The sequence below is a fragment of the Pseudophryne corroboree genome, chromosome 3 (assembly GCF_028390025.1).
Source record: "Pseudophryne corroboree isolate aPseCor3 chromosome 3, aPseCor3.hap2, whole genome shotgun sequence".
NCBI classification, from domain to species: Eukaryota; Metazoa; Chordata; class Amphibia; order Anura; family Myobatrachidae; genus Pseudophryne; species Pseudophryne corroboree.
In genome coordinates this window covers 342,503,071-342,521,948 of record NC_086446.1, presented here as the reverse complement: position 1 = coordinate 342,521,948, position 18,878 = coordinate 342,503,071, and the positions used below count along the sequence as shown (strand labels likewise).

Sequence of the window (18,878 nt, the reverse complement as noted above, 5' to 3'; positions counted from 1 at the left end):
ACCTGCCGAAGGAGATGGCATCGTAGGTCGCCACCATTTTCCCCAGTACTCGAGTGCATTGATGGACTGACACTCTTTTCGGTTTTAACAGGTCTCTGACCATGTTCTGGAGTTCCTGGGCTTTTTCCATTGGGAGAAAAACCCTCTTTTGTTCCGTGTCCAGAATCATGCCTAAGAAAGATAGCCGAGTTGTTGGAACCAACTGTGACTTTGGTAGATTCAGAATCCAGCCATGTTGCTGCAGCACTCTCAGGGAGAGCGCCACGCTTTTCAGCAACTGATCTCTCGATCTCGCTTTTATCAGGAGATCGTCCAAGTACGGGATAATTGTGACTCCCTGCCGGCGCAGGAGCACCATCATTTCCGCCATTACCTTGGTGAAAATCCTCAGGGCCGTGGAAAGCCCAAACGGCAACGTCTGAAACTGGTAATGACAGTCCTGTACAGCGAATCTCAGGTACGCCTGATGAGGGGGATATATGGGGACATGAAGGTATGCGTCCTTTATGTCCAGTGACACCATAAAATCCCCCCCTTCCAGGCTGGAGATAACTGCCCGGAGCGATTCCATCTTGAATTTGAACTTTTTCAAGTACAGGTTTAGGGATTTTAAATTTAGAATGGGTCTGACCGAGCCATCCGGTTTCGGGACCACAAATAGGGTTGAAAAGTACCCCTTCCCCTGTTGAACTAGGGGAACCTCGACAACCACTTGTTGTTGACACAGCTTTTGAATTGCAGCCAAAACTATCTCCCTTTCTGGGGAAGAAGCTGGTAAAGCCGATTTGAAAAACCGGCGAGGAGGCACGTCTTCGAATTCCAGCTTGTAACCCTGGGATACAATTTCCATTGCCCAAGGATCCACGTCTGACTGAACCCAGACGTGGCTGAAGAGTCGAAGACGTGCCCCCACCGGCGCAGACTCCCTCAGTGGAGCCCCAGCGTCATGCAGTGAATTTAGTAGAAGCCAGGGAGGACTTCTGCTCCTGGGAACTAGCCGTAGCAGGCAGTCTTTTCCCTCTACCCTTACCTCTGGCGAGGAAGGAAGAGCCCCGACCTCTTCTGGACTTATGCGACCGAAAGGACTGCATCCGATATTGCGGCGTTTTCTTTTGCTGTGAGGAAACATAAGGTAAAAAGGTAGATTTACCCGCGGTAGCTGTGGAAACCAGGTCCACGAGACCTTCGCCAAATAAATCCTCACCTTTGTAAGGTAAAACTTCCATATGCTTCTTTGAGTCGGCATCACCAGTCCATTGGCGGGTCCACAGGGCTCGCCTAGCAGAAATCGCCATGGCGTTGGCTCTCGAACCTAGCAGACCAACGTCTCTCTGAGCGTCTCTCATATATAAGACTGCGTCTTTAATGTGACCTATGGTCAATAAAATGGTATCCCTATCCAGGGTATCAATGTCAGCTGACAAAGTATCCGTCCAAGCCGCAAAAGCGCTACAAACCCAAGCCGACGCTATTGCCGGTCTGAGCAAGGCACCCGTATGTGTATAAATTGATTTTAAGGTAGTTTCCTGTCTGCGATCAGCAGGATCTTTGAGGGCTGCCGTGTCTGGAGACGGTAGCACCACCTTTTTGGACAAGCGCGTTAACGCCTTGTCCACCCTGGTGAGGATTCCCACCGTAACCTGTCCTGCGCAGGGAAAGGATACGCCATAAGAATTATTTTGGTAATCTGCAGTTTCTTGTCTGGAGTTTCCCAAGCCTTTTCACATAACGCGTTCAGCTCATGAGATGGGGGAAAGGTTACCTCAGGTTTCTTTTCCTTAAACATGTGTACCCTCTTGTCAGGGACAGAGGGGTCATCTGTGATATGTAAAACATCCTTTATTTCAATAATCATATAATGAAAACTTTTGGCCACCCTTGGGTGTAACCTTGCATCATCGTAGTAGACAATGGAGTCAGAATCCGTGTCGGTATCAGTGTCTGCTACTTGGGACAAGGGACGTTTCTGAGACCCTGAAGGGCCCTGTGACACAGTCAAAGCCATGGATTGACTCCCTGTTCTATCCCATGACTCTGCTTTGTCCAATCTCTGATGTAATAAAGACACATTTGCATTTAAAACATTCAACATATTCAACCAATCAGGTGTCTGCGTTGCCGACGGAGACACCACAATCATCTGCTCCACCTCCTCCAAAGATGAGCCTTCCGCTTCAGACATGCCGACACACGCGTACCGACACCCCCACACACTCAGGGATATATCTATATGGAGACAGTTCCCCAATAAGGCCCTTTGGAGAGGCAGAGAGAGAGTATGCCAGCACACACCCAGCGCCAACTGACACTGGAAACAAAATTCCCAGATAAAACAGCGAATTATATATATATATATATATATATATATATATATATATATACACACATACATACATACATACATATACACATACATACATATACACTCACTGCGCCAATTAAAAGTGCCCCCCCCCCCCTCTTTTTTGCCCTCTGTCACCGTGTTCAGCAGGGGAGAGTCCGGGGAGCCAGCTTCTCTGCAGTGTGCTGTGGAGAAAATGGCGCTGGTTAGTGCTGGGGGATCAAGCTCCGCCCCCACTCAAATTTCCAATACTGGCGGGGATTATATAATATACTGTCTCCGCAGCCTATGTTAGCCAGTCCCTAGAGGTTTATTATTGCTGCCCAGGGCGCCCCCCCTGCGCCCTTCCGTGCCCGCTGTGTGTGTTGTGTGTGGGAGCAATGGCGAACAGCGTTACCTCAGAGAAGATCTGAAGTCTTCTGCCGCCTTTGAAGTCTTCTTTCTTCTTATACTCACCCGGCTTCTATCTTCCAGCCCTGTGAGGAGGACGGCGGCGCGGCTCCGGGACGAACGGCGAGGGCGAGACCTGCGTTCCGACCCTCTGGAGCGAATGTTGTCCAGTAGCCTAAGAAGCAGAGCCTATCATTTAAGTGGGTCTGCTTCTCTCCCCTCAGTCCCACGATGCAGGGAGCCTGTTGCCAGCAGTGCTCCCTGAAACTAAAAAACCTAACAAAATTCTTTTTCAGAGAAACTCAGGAGAGCTCCCCTGTAGTGCACCCAGTCTCCTCTGGGCACAAGATCTAACTGAGGTCTGGAGGAGGGGCATAGAGGGAGGAGCCAGTGCACACCCATCTAAAGTTCTTTATAGTGCCCATGTCTCCTGCGGAGCCCGTCTATACCCCATGGTCCTTACGGAGTCCCCAGCATCCTCTAGGACGTAAGAGAAATGGGGAATGACACGATAATGCTGCTAAATCTGATACTCTTCTAGCTGACGCCATAGCCAGTAGAAAAAGAACTTCAGCTGTCAACCATTTAAGATCCACTTTATTAGGTGATTCAAACGGGGCAACTTGAAGGGCTTTCAGGACTAGAGGCACTGTAGGAGGAACAAAATGATGTTCAATGCGCAGCATTCCCAGGAAAAAAGAAGTACGCACATCCTGTAAATTGGCAATTTTCTTCTGGAACCATACAGTCAATGCTGACACTTGCACTCTCAAGGAAGCCACCTTCAAACCTTTATTCATTCCTGCCGGAATGAATGCTAAAACCCTGGAAACAATGAAAGACTTAGGGTACATTTTCCATTCACTGCACCAATGAATATAGGTTTGCCATATTCGGTGATAAATGCGAGCTGAGGAAGGTTTCCTTGCTCTGAACATAGTTTGAATTACCTGTTGTGAGAATCCTCTTGACTTTAGGATAGAGGTTTCAAGAGCCACGCCGTCAAAGACAGTCGATCCAGATGTCTGTGATAACAAGGACCCCGCATCAGTAGATCTGGACATTGAGGGAGCAGAAGTGGAACATCCATCGACATTCTCTGCAGATCTGTGTACCAATGCCTTCTGGGCCAAGCCGGAGCTATTAGTATCACGGCACCTTTTCCTTGCTTTAGCTTTCTCACCACCCTGGGTAATAGGGTGATTGGAGGAAACACATAAGCCAGATAAAAGTCCCATCTCACCAACAGGGCATCCACAAAGATCGCTTTGGGATCCTTTGTTCTTGACCCGTATGCGAGCACTTTGTTGTTCAGACGGGACGCCATGAGATCTATCTCTGGCAACCCCCACTTGTCTACTAGAGTCTGGAATATCTCTGGCTGTAGAGCCCATTCGCTTGCCTGTTTAAGACTCCCGGGATGAACACTGCGGACAAGGCTGGATGATGAAGTTCTGCCCACTTTAGTATGCGACTTACTTCCTTCATCGCTTTTCGGTTGCGAGTTCCTCCCTGATGGTTGAGATACGTTACTGCCGTCACATCGCATCACACTGCTCTCCAGCCCTGGAGACTGGCATCTGTCGCCAGAATTTCCCAATCTGATATCCAAAAGGGTCTCCCTTTGTCCAGATGGGATGTCTGTAGCCACCAGGCTAGTGACCTTCTTACTTCTAACGCAAGAACCATAGTCTGTGTTTTTATCGTCTGATGCAACCCATTCCATTTGGCAAGAATCAGACAATGCAGAGGCCTTGTGTGGAATTGTGCATACTCCACCATGTCAATGACACGCATTGCTGGGTGAATGGATACCTTTCGACTGTGTAACAAGTCCTGAATCCTTGACTGAACCTTGGATATCTTGTTCAGAGGTAAAATTACACTCTGATGACTTGAATCCAGTACAGCCCCCAAGTGAGTCATCCGCTGTGACGGAACCAGAGACGATTTTGCCCAATTTATGAGCCACCCGTGGTTCTGCAGACACGTTATTGTCTGTTGCAGATGACATAAAAGCAATTCCTGCATCTGTGCCAGGATTAAAAGATCGTCGAGGTATGGAAATATTCTTATCCCCTGCTGATGGAGATAAGCTGCCCTTACCACCATAATCTTCGTAAATACTCTGGGGGCTGTGGCTAACCCAAAAGGTAGGGCCTGGAACTGAAAATGCTGTTGGAGGATAGCGAACCTGAGATTGCACTGATGGGACAGTGCTATAGGAACATGTAGGTAAGCATCCTGTATATCCAGGGATACCATATAATCCCCTGGCTAAAATGATGGAACGCAACGTCTCCACGTGAAACCGAGGTACCCAAATGTATTTGTTCAGCGCTTTGAGATTGAGAATGGGCCGAAATGGCCCATTTGGCTTCTGAACTAAGAACAGGTTGGAGTAAAAACCCTGTCCTCTTTGTGCAGGAGGAACTGGAATGACTACTCCTGACTGAAGCAATTTCTGGACTACCTCTAACAAAGCTCTGGCCTTCGTCTCTACCCAAGACGGGCTGGTACAAAAAAACCTTTGAGGAGGGTGCTTCTTAAAGGCAAACGCATAACTGGTCATGAACCGGGGGGAGGGGCGACCAGGAGAGCGTCTGACTCCCCACTGCTGACATCAACCTTATGGACCGCGGCCTCATACTATTCCTGGAGCCTATGATCCCTAAGGCCTAGCGCTGGTGCACCCGAGGTGGCAGCCACGTCAGCAACTGTTTGGTAGCCTCCTCCCAAAACAGTGCGGCTGTGTCCGTATTCCCCTTCTAAGCGGAACCGATGCCTTACCTTCTCCCCGTGCTCCGGCCACAGCCTGGTAACGTCTGCTGGACCTGCTACTATATCCAACACAGACGCCCGTCAAAACAGCACTGTACTCATAGGTAAGCGTTTTCGCAACCCGGCAGAGAGTTGTTGGAGCGACTCTTTCTAAGGTACGTATAAGACGCTTTTTAGAAAAATCACTCAAGAAAAAATATTAAGACTATAAAAATAAAATAAGAAAGCTTAGGGATGCTAAAAAAAAAAAAAAAAAACACAGCAGCCCTCTGACCATGGTCCAGCTCCTGCCGCACCAAACAAAAAGCCTGAGCCAGGAGGCGGGGATATATGGACGGGCCCATTGCATGCTGGGAGGCCGAAAAGCTTTGACCGATTGGTGCATATCTGCTGTTGCTTCATCATATCCCAACGTTATCCTGTGGATCCTGCTGGAGAAAATAATAATAATAATAATAATAATAATAATAATAATAATAATAATAATAGTGTAATGTGTACCCAGTTTTAAACTATATTCTAAATATGTGTTATTGATCAAAAACAAGACATTTTTCGGCAGCTAAAAGTGGACTTTAATTGGATAGCCAGATAACGTCCATCAGGCTAAAATCGCTATAACAGCCCATTTTTATTGGACGAAAAATTAGTGCAGATATATATATATAACATAATACCCCAGTCAGAACTCAGCACACTCTTCTGGATCAACAATTTCACTCACTACTACTCCCACTCATGCTTTTCATTACGAATACATACAATATCCCGGTAGACGGGATGCCAGCAGTAAGTATCCCAACAGCAGTATCTAATCTGCCTTAATACCTGCGGCAAGGCAGCGGCTGCGCTTGCCGAGCTTTGGGCGTGGTGGCCAGCTTCGCTCGTGTCATGGACCCACCAACCGAGTGGGAAGTACGGGCAGGTGTGGAGATGCCAGCGTTGGACTCCTGATCCCGACAGCCGGTAAACTGACTGCATCCCTTTTATTATTATTATATTTATTACTGCACCAACTCCCACCCCCCTACCTAACCACCCTCTTACGGCACTGCCCCTGCCTCCAAGTCTATTCTCAAACACTCCACCTATCACCTGCTCCTTCACTCCCAAGAACCTCTTTGGTGCTCTAGTGAGCTTGCCAACTTCATCCCTGTGAAGATACAGGGGTATATGCAATTGCGGTCGAATTTCCGAAATTGGCGAAACACTGGACTTTTTCGCCAAAAAAAATAAATCGTCAATGCAATTCAGTACTTTCCGTCAAAAAAACGGACTTTCAAAATTCGACTTTTTGAAATTCGACTTTTCTGCAATGATACAAGTGCTGCAATTCGACCAAAGTATATTCAATTGAGGTTTGCAAATTCGACAACAGTGCTTTTAGACAGTAAATTCGTCATTTTCAATCCGCCACACTTTGGTGGGTGAAACTAATAAAAAAAATTTAAAACATGTTTTTTTTGGTGTTTTTTTTATTGGTAATAGCATATCTATTTATATTAGAAGGGATTAGGTACTTGGTTTGTCTTTTTTGGAGGCACAAGTATTTTTTCCAACTAGTCACCCCTGGCCGGGGTACCCTGGGGGAGTGGGGACCCCTTCAATCAAGGGGTCCCCCCCCCAGCCACCCAAGGGCCAGGGGTGAAGCCCGAGGCTGTCCCCCCCATCCAAGGGCTGCGGATGGGAGGCTGATAGCCTTGAGAAATGTGAAAGAATATTGTTTTTTTCCAGTAGTACTACAAGTCCCAGCAAGCCTCCCCCGCAAGCTGGTACTTGGAGAACCACAAGTACCAGCATGCGGGAGAAAAACGGGCCCGCTGGTACCTGTAGTTCTACTGAAAAAAAAATATCCAAATAAAAACAGGAGACACACACCGTGACAGTAAAACTTTATTTCACACATGTCGACACACATACATACTTACCTATGTTGACCCACCGACTGGCACGTCTCGTCTCCGACGATCCGGGGTACCTGTGAAAAAAATTACTCACCTGATCCAGGGTCCAGAGTATAATCCACGTACTTGGCAAAAAAATAAAACGACAAACCCGTGCCAGCGGACTGAAACGGGTCCCATGTTGACACATGGGACCCCTTTCCCCGAATGCAGAGAGACCCCTTCGTGACTGCTGTCACTGAAAGGTCTCTTAAGCCAATCAGCGAGCGCAACGTCCTTGCACTCTGCTGATTGGCTGCGCTTCTCAGCTGTCAGACAGCGCATCGCAAAGCCTCTCCATTATATTCAATGGTGGGAACTTTGCGGTTAGTGGTGGGGTCACCCGCGGTCAGCGGCTGACCGCGGGTAACCCCACCGCTGATGGCAAAGTTCCCACCATTGAAAGTAATGGAGGGAGCTGTGCGATGCGCTGTCTGACCTCAGACGCGCACAGCCAATCAGGTGAGCGCCACGGAAGTAGCGCTTCCTGATTGGCTGAAGGGACCTCAGTGACAGGAGTCACGTGGGGTCACGGCACATTCGGGGAAAGGGGTCCCATGTGTCAACATGGGACCCCTTTCAGTCCGGCATGGTCGGGTATGCGTTTTCTTTTTTTACCAAGTACGTGGATTATCTCCCGGACACTGGATCAGGCGAGTCTAATTTTTTTCACAGGTACCCCGGATCGTCGGAGACTGTGGCAGTCGGCGGGTCAACATAGGTAAGTATGTGTGTGACGGCAGTTGTGTAATAAAGTTTTACTATCAAGGTGTGTGTCTCCTGTTTTTATTTGGGTATTTTTTTTCCAGTAGTACTACAGGTACCAGCGGGCCCGTTTTTCTCCCGCATGCTGGTACTTGTGGTTCTCCAAGTACCAGCTTGCGGGGGAGGCTTGCTGGGACTTGTAGTACTACTGGAAAAAACAATATTCTTTCACATTTCTCAAGGCTATCAGCCTCCCATCCGCAGCCCTTGGATGGGGGGGGACAGCCTCGGGCTTCACCCCTGGCCCTTGGGTGGCTGGGGGGGACCCCTTGATTGAAGGGGTCCCCACTCCCCCAGGGTACCCCGGCCAGGGGTGACTAGTTGGATATTTAATGCCACGGCCGCAGGGCACTGTATAAAAGTGACCCCCGGCTGTGGCATTATTTGTCCAGCTAGTGGAGCCCGATGCTGGTGTATAAAATACGGGGGACCCCTACTCTTTTTGTCCCCCGTATTTTTTGCACCAGCACCAGGCGCAGAGCCCGGTGCTGGTTTTAAAAATACGGGGGATCCCCTGTCAATTTCCCCCCCGGATTTTTAGAACCAGGACCAGCTCGAAGAGCCTGAGGCTGGTTATGCTTTGGAGGGGGGACCCTACGCCATTTTTTTTTCGGGTTTTTCCCGTTTTTAAAAAACCGGATCAAAATCCGTCAAATCGGCCGTTTTTCGACCGCGGGACTGTCGAATCCGTTTTTCATTGAATATGGTGAATTCCGGCACCCACCTGCCGGAATTCACCTGTCGAATTGAAAAACGGGTGAAAAATTGCCGCGATTCGCCCGCAATTGCATATACCCCACAGGGTTCCAAATCACTCAGGCACAGTGGTCGATGAAAATCCAAAAGTAGTTTATTGAACAGAATGGGTTATAAAAAGTTTAGCACACTACTGTAATCCAATTTCACATGACAATTCCCACCACTAACTCCTGACAGAACATTACTTCTAATACTCCTTTTAGACTAAGGGGTGTATTCAATAACTGTCGGAAGCTGCCGTCTTGTCGGAAAGACGGCAGCTTCCGACAGAAATAGGTCGGAAGGGGTTCCGACCTATTCAAAAAGGGCTGATTTTTTCCGACAAGTCGGGAATTCCCGACTTGTCGGTAAACACGTGGATCGTCGGAATAGACGCCGATCCACGTGCTTCTGTCGGAAATGGGGCCAAATCCGACAGGTTTTGGCCCCCTTTCCAACAAACTCAATTTGACTTGAAAACAAGTTGGATTGAGATGAGGAGAGGAGCGGTGCTGCGGGCGGCTTGGGAGCTGAGATCGACGGCCAGCAGGGGGAGCTGGCTGCAGGGGGACATGTCTGCTGCGGCAGGAGGGAAGAGAGGTGCCTGGCTGCACCTCTCTCCCTGCAGCGCCTCCCCCCGCCGGCCATGCACCTCTCTCCCTGCAGCGCCACCCCACGCCGCAGACATGTTCCCCCGCTGCCAGCCACCGATCTCTGCTCCCCCCGTCACACCTCTCTTCCTGCAGCGCCTCGCCCTGCCGCTCCACACATGTCCCCAGCAGCCAGCCCCTCCTAGTCACGGTCGCCGATCTCTGCTCCCCTGGCCGCTGCTGTCAGCGCTTCCGCAGCCGCTGACACCATCGGCCTGACAGGACCCTGTGTACGGCCAAATCCAAAAGTCGGATCCGACTCTTGTTGAATATACCCCTAAAAGCGCGGGTCTCAGCCAGGAGCCTGACACAGGTGCTACTCGGCTGCGACCCGTGTCAGTCCCCTTTTCCACTGCAGTCACCAACCCGGCATATTGCCAGGTTGATGTTGCCGGTGATGCGGTGGGGGCGGCGCTTGGAGATCACATGATCTCCAAGCACCTGCCTGTAGATCACTTTGAACAGGAAGCCGGGTTGATGCGACCCAGCTCCGGTTTACACTGCAGAGTTTGCCAGGCAACCTTGCAAACTACCAGAGTTAGAATATCTAGTTACTCTACCTGGATTATTACAACTCGACCCTTTTACACCAACCGGCAACACAGGTTATGCACGCTTATGTGCAATGACCCATGTCATATGCTGGCGGAGTAAAACAGGTATTAGTCAAGGAGCAGAGAATGTCCCTTCAGCTCTCTGGGAAGCTCTACTTATCCCCCCCAGAAGCTTCATATTGCAGGGGTGTGTTTGACTTCTGTGTCTTAAGGGGGGTACACACGGAGAGATCAATGCTTAAATTCTAAGCAATCTGACTAGATTGCTTAGAATTTAAGCACGGATCTATCTGTGTGTATGCCCCACAGAGATAGCGATGCATGGCCCCACGCGCCGCCATCACCGGTGCTAGGCACACAGGCACAATCTAGCAGGTAGCTCATTTCACCGCTGGGTGTAATGAGCGCCCCCCACCCCCGTCCGCCCCCCTCGCTCAGCACACATCGCGCTGTGCTGAGCGGTCACTGAGCGATCGTTCAGCACACATCTCTCCCCGTGTATACGGGGCTTTAGGAGCTTAAAGCATTGGAATACAACACATAATCAAGGCGACTACATCAGCCAGAGAGCCCCCCTGTCTGGCAAGTTTACTGTTGGACAATAGGGAGTAAACAAAAGACTTTGGGGGTAATTCAGAGTTGATGGCAGCAGCAAATTTGTTAGCAGTTGGGCAAAACCATGTGCACTGCAGGTGTGGCAGATATAACATTTGCAGAGAGATAGATTTGGGTGGGTTATATTGTTTCTGAGCAGGCTAAATACTGGCTGCTTTATTTTTACACTGCAATTTAGATTTCAGTTTGAACACACCCCACCCAAATCTACTCTCTCTGCACATGTTACATAAGCCCCACCTGCAGTGCACGTTTTGCCCAACTGCTAACAAATTTGCTGCTCTGATCAACTCAGAATTAGGCCCTTTGAGTGTCCCCTGTGGTGTTAGTAAACAATAGGAAACTAGGTCTCTCCCACACCTCTTGTCCTGGTACCAATCAAGCAGTGAATTTGGGAATCCTTATCTTCTGTTGCACTTTCTGCTTCCTCCCTCCCAAGTCTCCCTTAGGAGATCCATTCCATATGTTTCTTGCACCGTTTTTACCTTTGGTCCTGATACTCTAACATCCCCCTGCTCCCACTTTCTTGACAATTTTGACACCTGGCTATCCCATCTTCCTCTCCACTGACTTTCCTGCTCATCCTCTACAACTCCAATACACCACTGGATGTTCCCAGTGATGATGCTGCTTCTAAACTGCTCACACTCATACGATCTATTCATATATTTCATTTTCTCACACCACTGTGAACTACCTCCATCACCCCCATGTCCCTCCTAAAGTTACTCTCTTAAGGATCTTTCTGAGTTCCTACCTCCACCTCCTCATTTTCTCAACCTGTTCGTAACCACCAAGAGTTCATCCTTGTCCTCCTTTTCTTCTCTCAACACCTCCTCCCTTCTCATCAGCTTCAACCTTCAATTTTATCAAATCTGCCTCTCCTCCACCAATCTCTCTCCAAATCTGCCTCTCCTCCAACGCTTGTGTCTCTGCCATCTAACATATGTGACCTTCCTGAAACTTACAATGACAAAATTGAACGAATTCTCACCTTCAAGGATCTTCCACTTATGCCCCTCTCTCTGAAATGACACCATCACACTCTCTTCTGTCCCCACTGTCCACTGCATCAATCTTTGAGTCAGCAACTCTGAAACTATCTGGTCACCCATACAATAGATACAGGATCATTGAGAGCTGTTGTACTTTTCCCTGCATCTCACTACTGCCTACTGACTCTACTGTAGATAGTGAGATGCCCTACCCTTTCCCCTGTGCTTGTCACTCCCTACCTGTGTTTTTATTTCAATACTCATATTCATGCTTAGCATTGTTTACTGCTGTGAATGGTATTTAATTCAGAATTAAAGGCTATGAAGATTAAGTATTTTGCAAGCAGGGGCTGAGAGCCAGGACAAGTTCTGCTGGAGGACATGTAAAAATATATGATCTGGAGATATAGATAAAAGCAAGCATTAGGAGGGGTACACACGGAGAGATCAGTGCTTAAATTCTAAGCAACGTGACTAGATTGCTTGGAATTTAAGCACTGATCTCTCAGTGTGTACTCCCACAGCGATAGCGATGCGCAGCCCCGCGTGTCGCTATCGCTGGTGCTAGATTGGCCAGCATGCAGGCTCAATCTGGCACATTGCTCATTTCACCCGCTGGGTGAAATGAGCACCCACCTCGCTCAGCACTCATCGCGCTGTACTGAGCGGAGGGGAGAGATGTGTGCTGAGCGTTCTGTGTTAAGATCGCTCAGCACAAATCTCTACCGTCAGTACTGGCCTTTAGAGAGCAAAGATATGCATATGCTGTGGAACATTAGTGGAGCTGTATCCGCCAAGAATGTAATCACAAGTCCACTCCCCAAAAGGAGGAGAGTAATCCCAAGGAGGTGGTCATTCCCAACAGTTAGTGAGCATCTTGTAGGTTTTAGCTGCATGGTTCCAGATTGTAGTGGAGAAAGCTAAAATTACTGTAGGAGCTAGACTGTTAAGTGAGGTGTGAATGTTGGTTTACAAATGAACAATATTAAATATGAAAAGAGATTAGTTTTATTAGCCCCTATAGCAAACGAAATCCTTCTGTGTGAGCAAGTGCAATATAAACACACTGGGCGAGGTAGAAAGCCCTATAATATTTAACAGCTCTATTTCTTCCAATCCACCCTCATGGACAGGTTAGGGAGAACGGAACTTGAATTCTTGGTTTGCTGGCTAGCTGCCGTATTACTTTAAAAGTATTAGCAAGGATATAGCCGATAAATGTTTGAATGAGAGAGTACAAGTGGTAAAATATTCATTTTAATCTATATTATTCTACCCATCCGGGGCATAAATAACTTGTCCTAATGTGAGAGCGCCAATTTCATTTTATCAGTGGGGGGGAATTGGCACCAAATTACTGTTTGAACGACCTAGTTAAACAGACCCACAAATGTTTAAGTAGATATGGATAGCAAAGAGAAATCATAGGATGCTTAACAGACAACCAAATATTGAGGGAGACTGAAATCAAGAGTTCAGGCTCTTTTGCATTACTCTCATAGTTTAAGATTTTAGCAAATGGATGAAGATCATGAAAGGGATTAGGGAGAGATGTGTGCCTGGTGCTACACATTAGGCCGTGGTCAGCGTATAGGGAAATTTTATGTCCTACAGAGCCAACTTCAACACATTGTAAGAAAGGCATCCAGTCTATTTTTCTGTTCGATTTGTGAAGTTGCCACCACCACGACCTCAGGTGGAACTTCTCAGCTTAATCTCCCTTTCCGTGAAGACCCCCTTCAAACGTTCATAGCGTCTTTGTTCCAGTCACAATTAGTCACCCTGTTTGTATGTCACATGATGCAAAAAAAAGGTTGTAAGACACATCTGTATTATCCTTGTGTAGATTTATACATATTAATCATTCCTTCTATATCAGGTCTTTTTTTAACCAATGTAAACAAACCTACAGTCTTGGTAACCTCTTTATAATTATATCCTAAGCACTTGTGTAACAAGAAAGAATTAGATCCCTTTTGATAAGATATTCCACTACTCAGGATTCAGAACACTGTATCTATCTCTCTGGTACAATGCAATATTATAATATTGTTTATACCAGTATTAGGGATGATCAATATGTATGGAGAGTTGTATTGCATAAAAAAAGGATCTTCCATTAGATTAAATGTGAGGCTTAAAGTTTTCTATAGAATCAGTATATAATGCACTTACACTACAGAACCAGTCTATCTATTAGAGACTCCTCTCTCCTTAATGCAAGTGCTCTGCATTCTCCAACATGGATTAGGGGCAGGACTCAGATGTACACTAATGCCACTGCAGCTGTGAATATGTATGCAGCGGCTGTGCGAATATATGCAAACGTTGCAGCCGCGGAGACTTGTACTGAGACGTCCACTGGCAGCACCTCTGAACCACCACTGGTATACAAAGATGCAGCCATGGGAAGCACATTGGCTAAACATTAACCTTCTGAGTGTCCCTATGGTCGCACAGCATGGCTGCTGGAAGTAAGACACTAAATCCATTGTAACTGCACACAGGGTCACAGTGGCACACCGTCACATGCCCTTGAAACAGTTGCGACACGCCTGTGTTTGAGTCGTGACTTCCCCATTTACCTCCCCAAATGGGCTCTAAGGGGGCGATTCAATTGTTTGTTTGTTTTACGCGGCCGCCACTAGAGGGTGTTCGATGGCAACAATCCAATTGTTCTGTTGTTCGGGCGCCCAGCAGCTACGGAGGTCACATTTTTCTTGCAGCATCCTGAGATGCGGGAAAAAAAAATGTATGGAAACTCAACACTTTGGGCGTCCAAACTGAGTTTGGATGCCCAAAGCAGGGAATTTAGATGTGTTTAGCTGCTTTAGGTGGCTAAAACCGGTCCTGTTTTGGCGCGACAATTGAATTGTAACAATTGTTTGGGCGTCTTAAAAAGTCCTGCTTAGACCAGATTTCTAGATGCCCAAAACAATTGAATTGGCCCATTACTGCCACTCGCTTTGTAAAGAAATCCTCACAACAACCACTGTCTCAATACCATTGTGGCACATGGGCAATGTGACTAAGGACACATGCACAGTGGCAAAAAAAAAAAAATCGCTCCACTGCGTACAAAACCAACATTGCATCTCTGAATTAGGCCCTAGATTCCTCTCTGTGTGACAACGCTAGGTTATTACCACATTGTAAGTGTATGCTACAAACGTTTGGATAACATTCACAAACCTCCCTTATAATACATTGGAGACTCCTTTCTTATATTCCAGTGTTGTATAAACTGTACATATGGTTTTTTGTGACTACACTAATGCGGTGGTTGGGAGTTGAATCTGAGTGAACCTGATCAGACGTAGAAAAAAGATCTACTATGAGCTATTTGTTGTGAATTCATTTTAGCAATAAAAACAGAGACTGTAGGTACGTTATTTGGGCAGTGCCTCTTCTGCTTACAAGGGGGGCAATCATCTAGCATCATATATCATAGATGCATGACAAATATGTTCTGTAGCTAACAAACGCAACCGTAATCTGTGCATTTTCCCTACAGAGAATATGCATTCTCCAGATGCTTATTAAATCGGCATTGTTATGAGATAGGAAGCAAGAATATATATAGCTTTTAAGGTGCATATAGCTAGTAAAAAATATGCATGTTGCATGCAAACATGTTTGACCTGCATTAGCATCTGAGAAGCCACAGTAAGCTTTTGCAATGCATTTATCTGTGGGAAGCAGAACTATGGGGGTCATTCAGAGTTGATCGTAGCTGTGATAAATTTAGCACTGCTACGATCAGGCACTCAGACATGCGGGGGGACGCCCAGCACAGGGCTAGTCCGCCCCACATGCCAGTGCCGCCCCCTCCCCCCGCAGAAATGCAAAAGCATCGCACAGCGGCGATGCTTTTGCATCTCAGGAGTTACTCCCGGCCAGCGCAGCTCCTGCGGCTGGCCGGGAGAACCTCTTCGCTGCCCCGGGTCGCAGCGGCTGCGTGTGACGTCACGCAGCCGCCGCGGCCCACCCCCCAACGGTGGGCTGGACCGCACCCCAAAAAAGCAGCTTGATGCTGCCATCCAGCGACCGCCTCTGCCTCAGAAGCGATTGCTAGGCAACGACGGCCTTCAGCCAGTGCGCTGGCGCAAGCGCAGTTCCGACCGGAACGCTGCGATAAACTGCAGCGAGCGATCGGGTCGGAATGACCCCCATAGAACAAAACAGAGAAAGCAACTGCAACAGTGATCTAAACAGCATTAGAGGGTATTGGGACAATAGAAATAATGTAGCGTCATGTCTGCGCATATATTTTAATAGTGTTAAAAACACTAATAAAAATCATGTAACAGAATTGCCAGAGGGTATGAGCCTCAACAGAAATACAGGTGAATATTTCCTTAGAAACAAATGAAAGATCCAAAGGTAATTATTATTTATTAACCATCAGCATATTATGCAACACTTTACAGAGAATGTTTCACATTAGTCTCTGTGTGTCTCAGACAGCATGTCAACAATCAAAGGGGGGTATCCAATTAGCCTAAATAAGATGGCTCGTGCTGTGGCTTATTTGGGATTTTGTTTCACTTGCCTCAGGCAGGCAAAACCAAACACCATAAGCAGCCCCGCAGCAGCCAGCGAAAAAACACACAGGTTTCACTGAACCTGTGTGATTTTTTTACTTTTTTTTTTTTTTAATGGACGATCCAATTGGATAGCCTGTAAAAATAGTATCTGTGAAACATTGGGAAAAATTGCAAAAAACTGACATTTTACGCACCCAATGTTTTTGCGTAGCTAACTGTATACACCCCCAAAATGTCTACATGTTAGAATGTCATCAGATAACATTGTGAATGTTGACAGACATACCCCTATTAACACGTGTTATTGCACACGAGCGCAGCACATAACCCGTGTTGCTGTGCGGAATAATCTGTGTCGTTGACATATACACAGCCTGAATACAGTGGTACTTCTACGTTCTCTTATACCCCTTTCACACTAGCACCTAAATCCTGGGTTCGTGTGTGTAAATGTGCATCAACTCATTATTTAGGTAGAACTGAATGCAAACGCCCCGGCACTTAGGGGTCTATTTACTAAGCCTTGGATGGAGATAAAGTTGCTGGAGATAAAGTACCAGCCAATCGGCTCCTAACTGCTTGCTATGCCACAGGCTGTGTTTGAAAAACGAAAGTTAGGAGCCAATTGGCTGGTACTTTATCTCCAGCGACTTTATCTCCATCCAAGGCTTAGTAAATAGACCCCTAAATCCCGAGTCCGCGACTCTGCTCCTGATCAGGGTGACGGAGCAGAGACCGGGGAATTTGCCGGCATGCTAGACCCCGCAAACTCATGGGTCACATGTGTGAATGCAGCATGACATGCATTTACCTAATGAAATGGTTTAAGACTAGCAGCAAATAGAAGCACTAAGAGGAAACACACACATAAACACAAGAAAAGCATACAAACTCCACATTCACAGTCATGGGAAAACTAGGTTTCTTTATGGTGCAAAATACATTCCCATAGTGTGTTACTGTTGTTGTTTTTTGTCCACACTACGATATTAGCACCAATCATCTTATTCAGACCACATTCATGGGGAAAAAAAAGATATTAGGCCACAGCGGGAGTGTGTGCACATGCAGGAGGAACGCTGGGGGCTCACACATGCCAGTTCTCACCTGTCCAGCTCCCGCTCCCTGGACATGTCAGTCAGGCTGCCGCCAGAGCCTCCCAGGTCGCCAGCTCCTCTCCTGTCCGCAGCAGCCCCGGATCCAGCGCAGCTCTTGGTCCGGAAAATCCTGGATAGGCGAATCCTCAGCGACCCCTTCCTCCCCGTTCCCCTCCGGGCGGCCGCCCCGGCCTGTCCCTCCACTGCCTCTGCGGCGTCCTCTTCCTCCTCTAGCCTCCGGGCCTCGGGCGCCTCCAGCACCAGCAGGGCATCACTGGTCTCCTCGCACGGGCAGCCGGCCCCCCGCAGCCCCAGCGCCCCGAGCTGCAGTTCCAGGCCCTCCCCGGGATGCGCGACTTTGCGATGCCGACTGCACAGCTCAGCCGCGAGGGGAGCCCCCTCTGCGGGCACCTCTTCCACTCCGGCCCCTGGCTCCGTGGAGGCCTCCGCGTCCTCCTCCCCTCGTAGCATATTCCGGAACACCATGAGCCTGGGTCTTGCCGCCTCCTCCCCAGCCTCTGCTCCGCAGCCTAGCAGCCGGCTTAGCACCCGGTAGGACGCGGCGTCCTCCTCTGCCGCTGCGCCTCGCATGACCCCGGTGGCTCCGCAGGCCCCGGCCCGAGCCTCGGCCTCTCCCAGCTCCGCTCCCCGAACTCCGGCAGCTCCCTCATCGGAGACCGCCCCTGTTTCCGATGCTAGGCAACGTCACTGCCGGCTTAGCTGAGTGACAGCTGAGGAGACCGTCAGCTGTGTTGGAAAGGTTGGTTCAACCCCTGAAGCGACGACACATGCGCCCGGAATACAAGCTCTATGAGAAAGTGACGCTGCTATAGCGAGCCGCCATTTTTCTGGTGGGTTAGGAGACATTTCAGTTATCATTTAGTTCAGCTTCCCAATTGTCACATTGACAATATGTCTACATTTCATAAAATGCCTGTTGCTTACTTATTTAACATTTTTTTTTTATGACAGCTGAAACCCAAACTCGACATCTTAATGTATGAAAACATTTTTATGTATTTTAACTGCTGAAGTCAATGGTGGGAATTCAAATGTTTCGAAAGTCATTTGGGTGTCTGTATTTTCCTGTCTATTAGATATTAAAAAACAGACTCCCAACTGACTTTTCAAACAATTGATTATTCCCCATTATCTGAAAACATTGACTAGACACACTTTGCATAAGCTGGGTACACACTAGACAATATATTGGACAATTTGTCGTTTGGAGCTGAATAGGAATGAGAAATCGTTTACATCATCCAGTGTGTACACACTATCGCGCTCCCCTACATTTTTTATCACATCGTGAGATCTGCCTGCAGTGCAGACAAATATGAAGACATCAATGATTTTGATCAAATTGTTTGGTCTGTACACACTACCTGATATACAGTGGCAGACCCACATTTTTGGTAAGCTTACCATACAGAAACCAGGACACTCATGAATTACACAGGTT

At 47.8% G+C, this 18,878-nt stretch overlaps 1 protein-coding gene across 2 annotated transcripts in view; it reads right to left on the bottom strand.

Annotated features, from left to right (window-relative positions):
- The window catches only part of SOCS7 (suppressor of cytokine signaling 7), a 92,652-nt gene extending 74,439 nt beyond the window's left edge, over positions 1 to 18,213 (bottom strand). The window contains exon 1 of one of the 2 annotated variants that reach the window (XM_063959657.1): positions 17,427 to 18,213. In XM_063959657.1, the coding sequence (XP_063815727.1) occupies positions 17,427 to 18,007 (581 nt within the window). In that variant the 5' untranslated portion in view covers positions 18,008 to 18,213. The remainder of the gene's footprint in view (positions 1 to 17,426) is intronic. The other variant, XM_063959658.1, reaches the window with a different exon arrangement.
- Between the last annotated feature and the right edge of the window lie 665 nt (positions 18,214 to 18,878).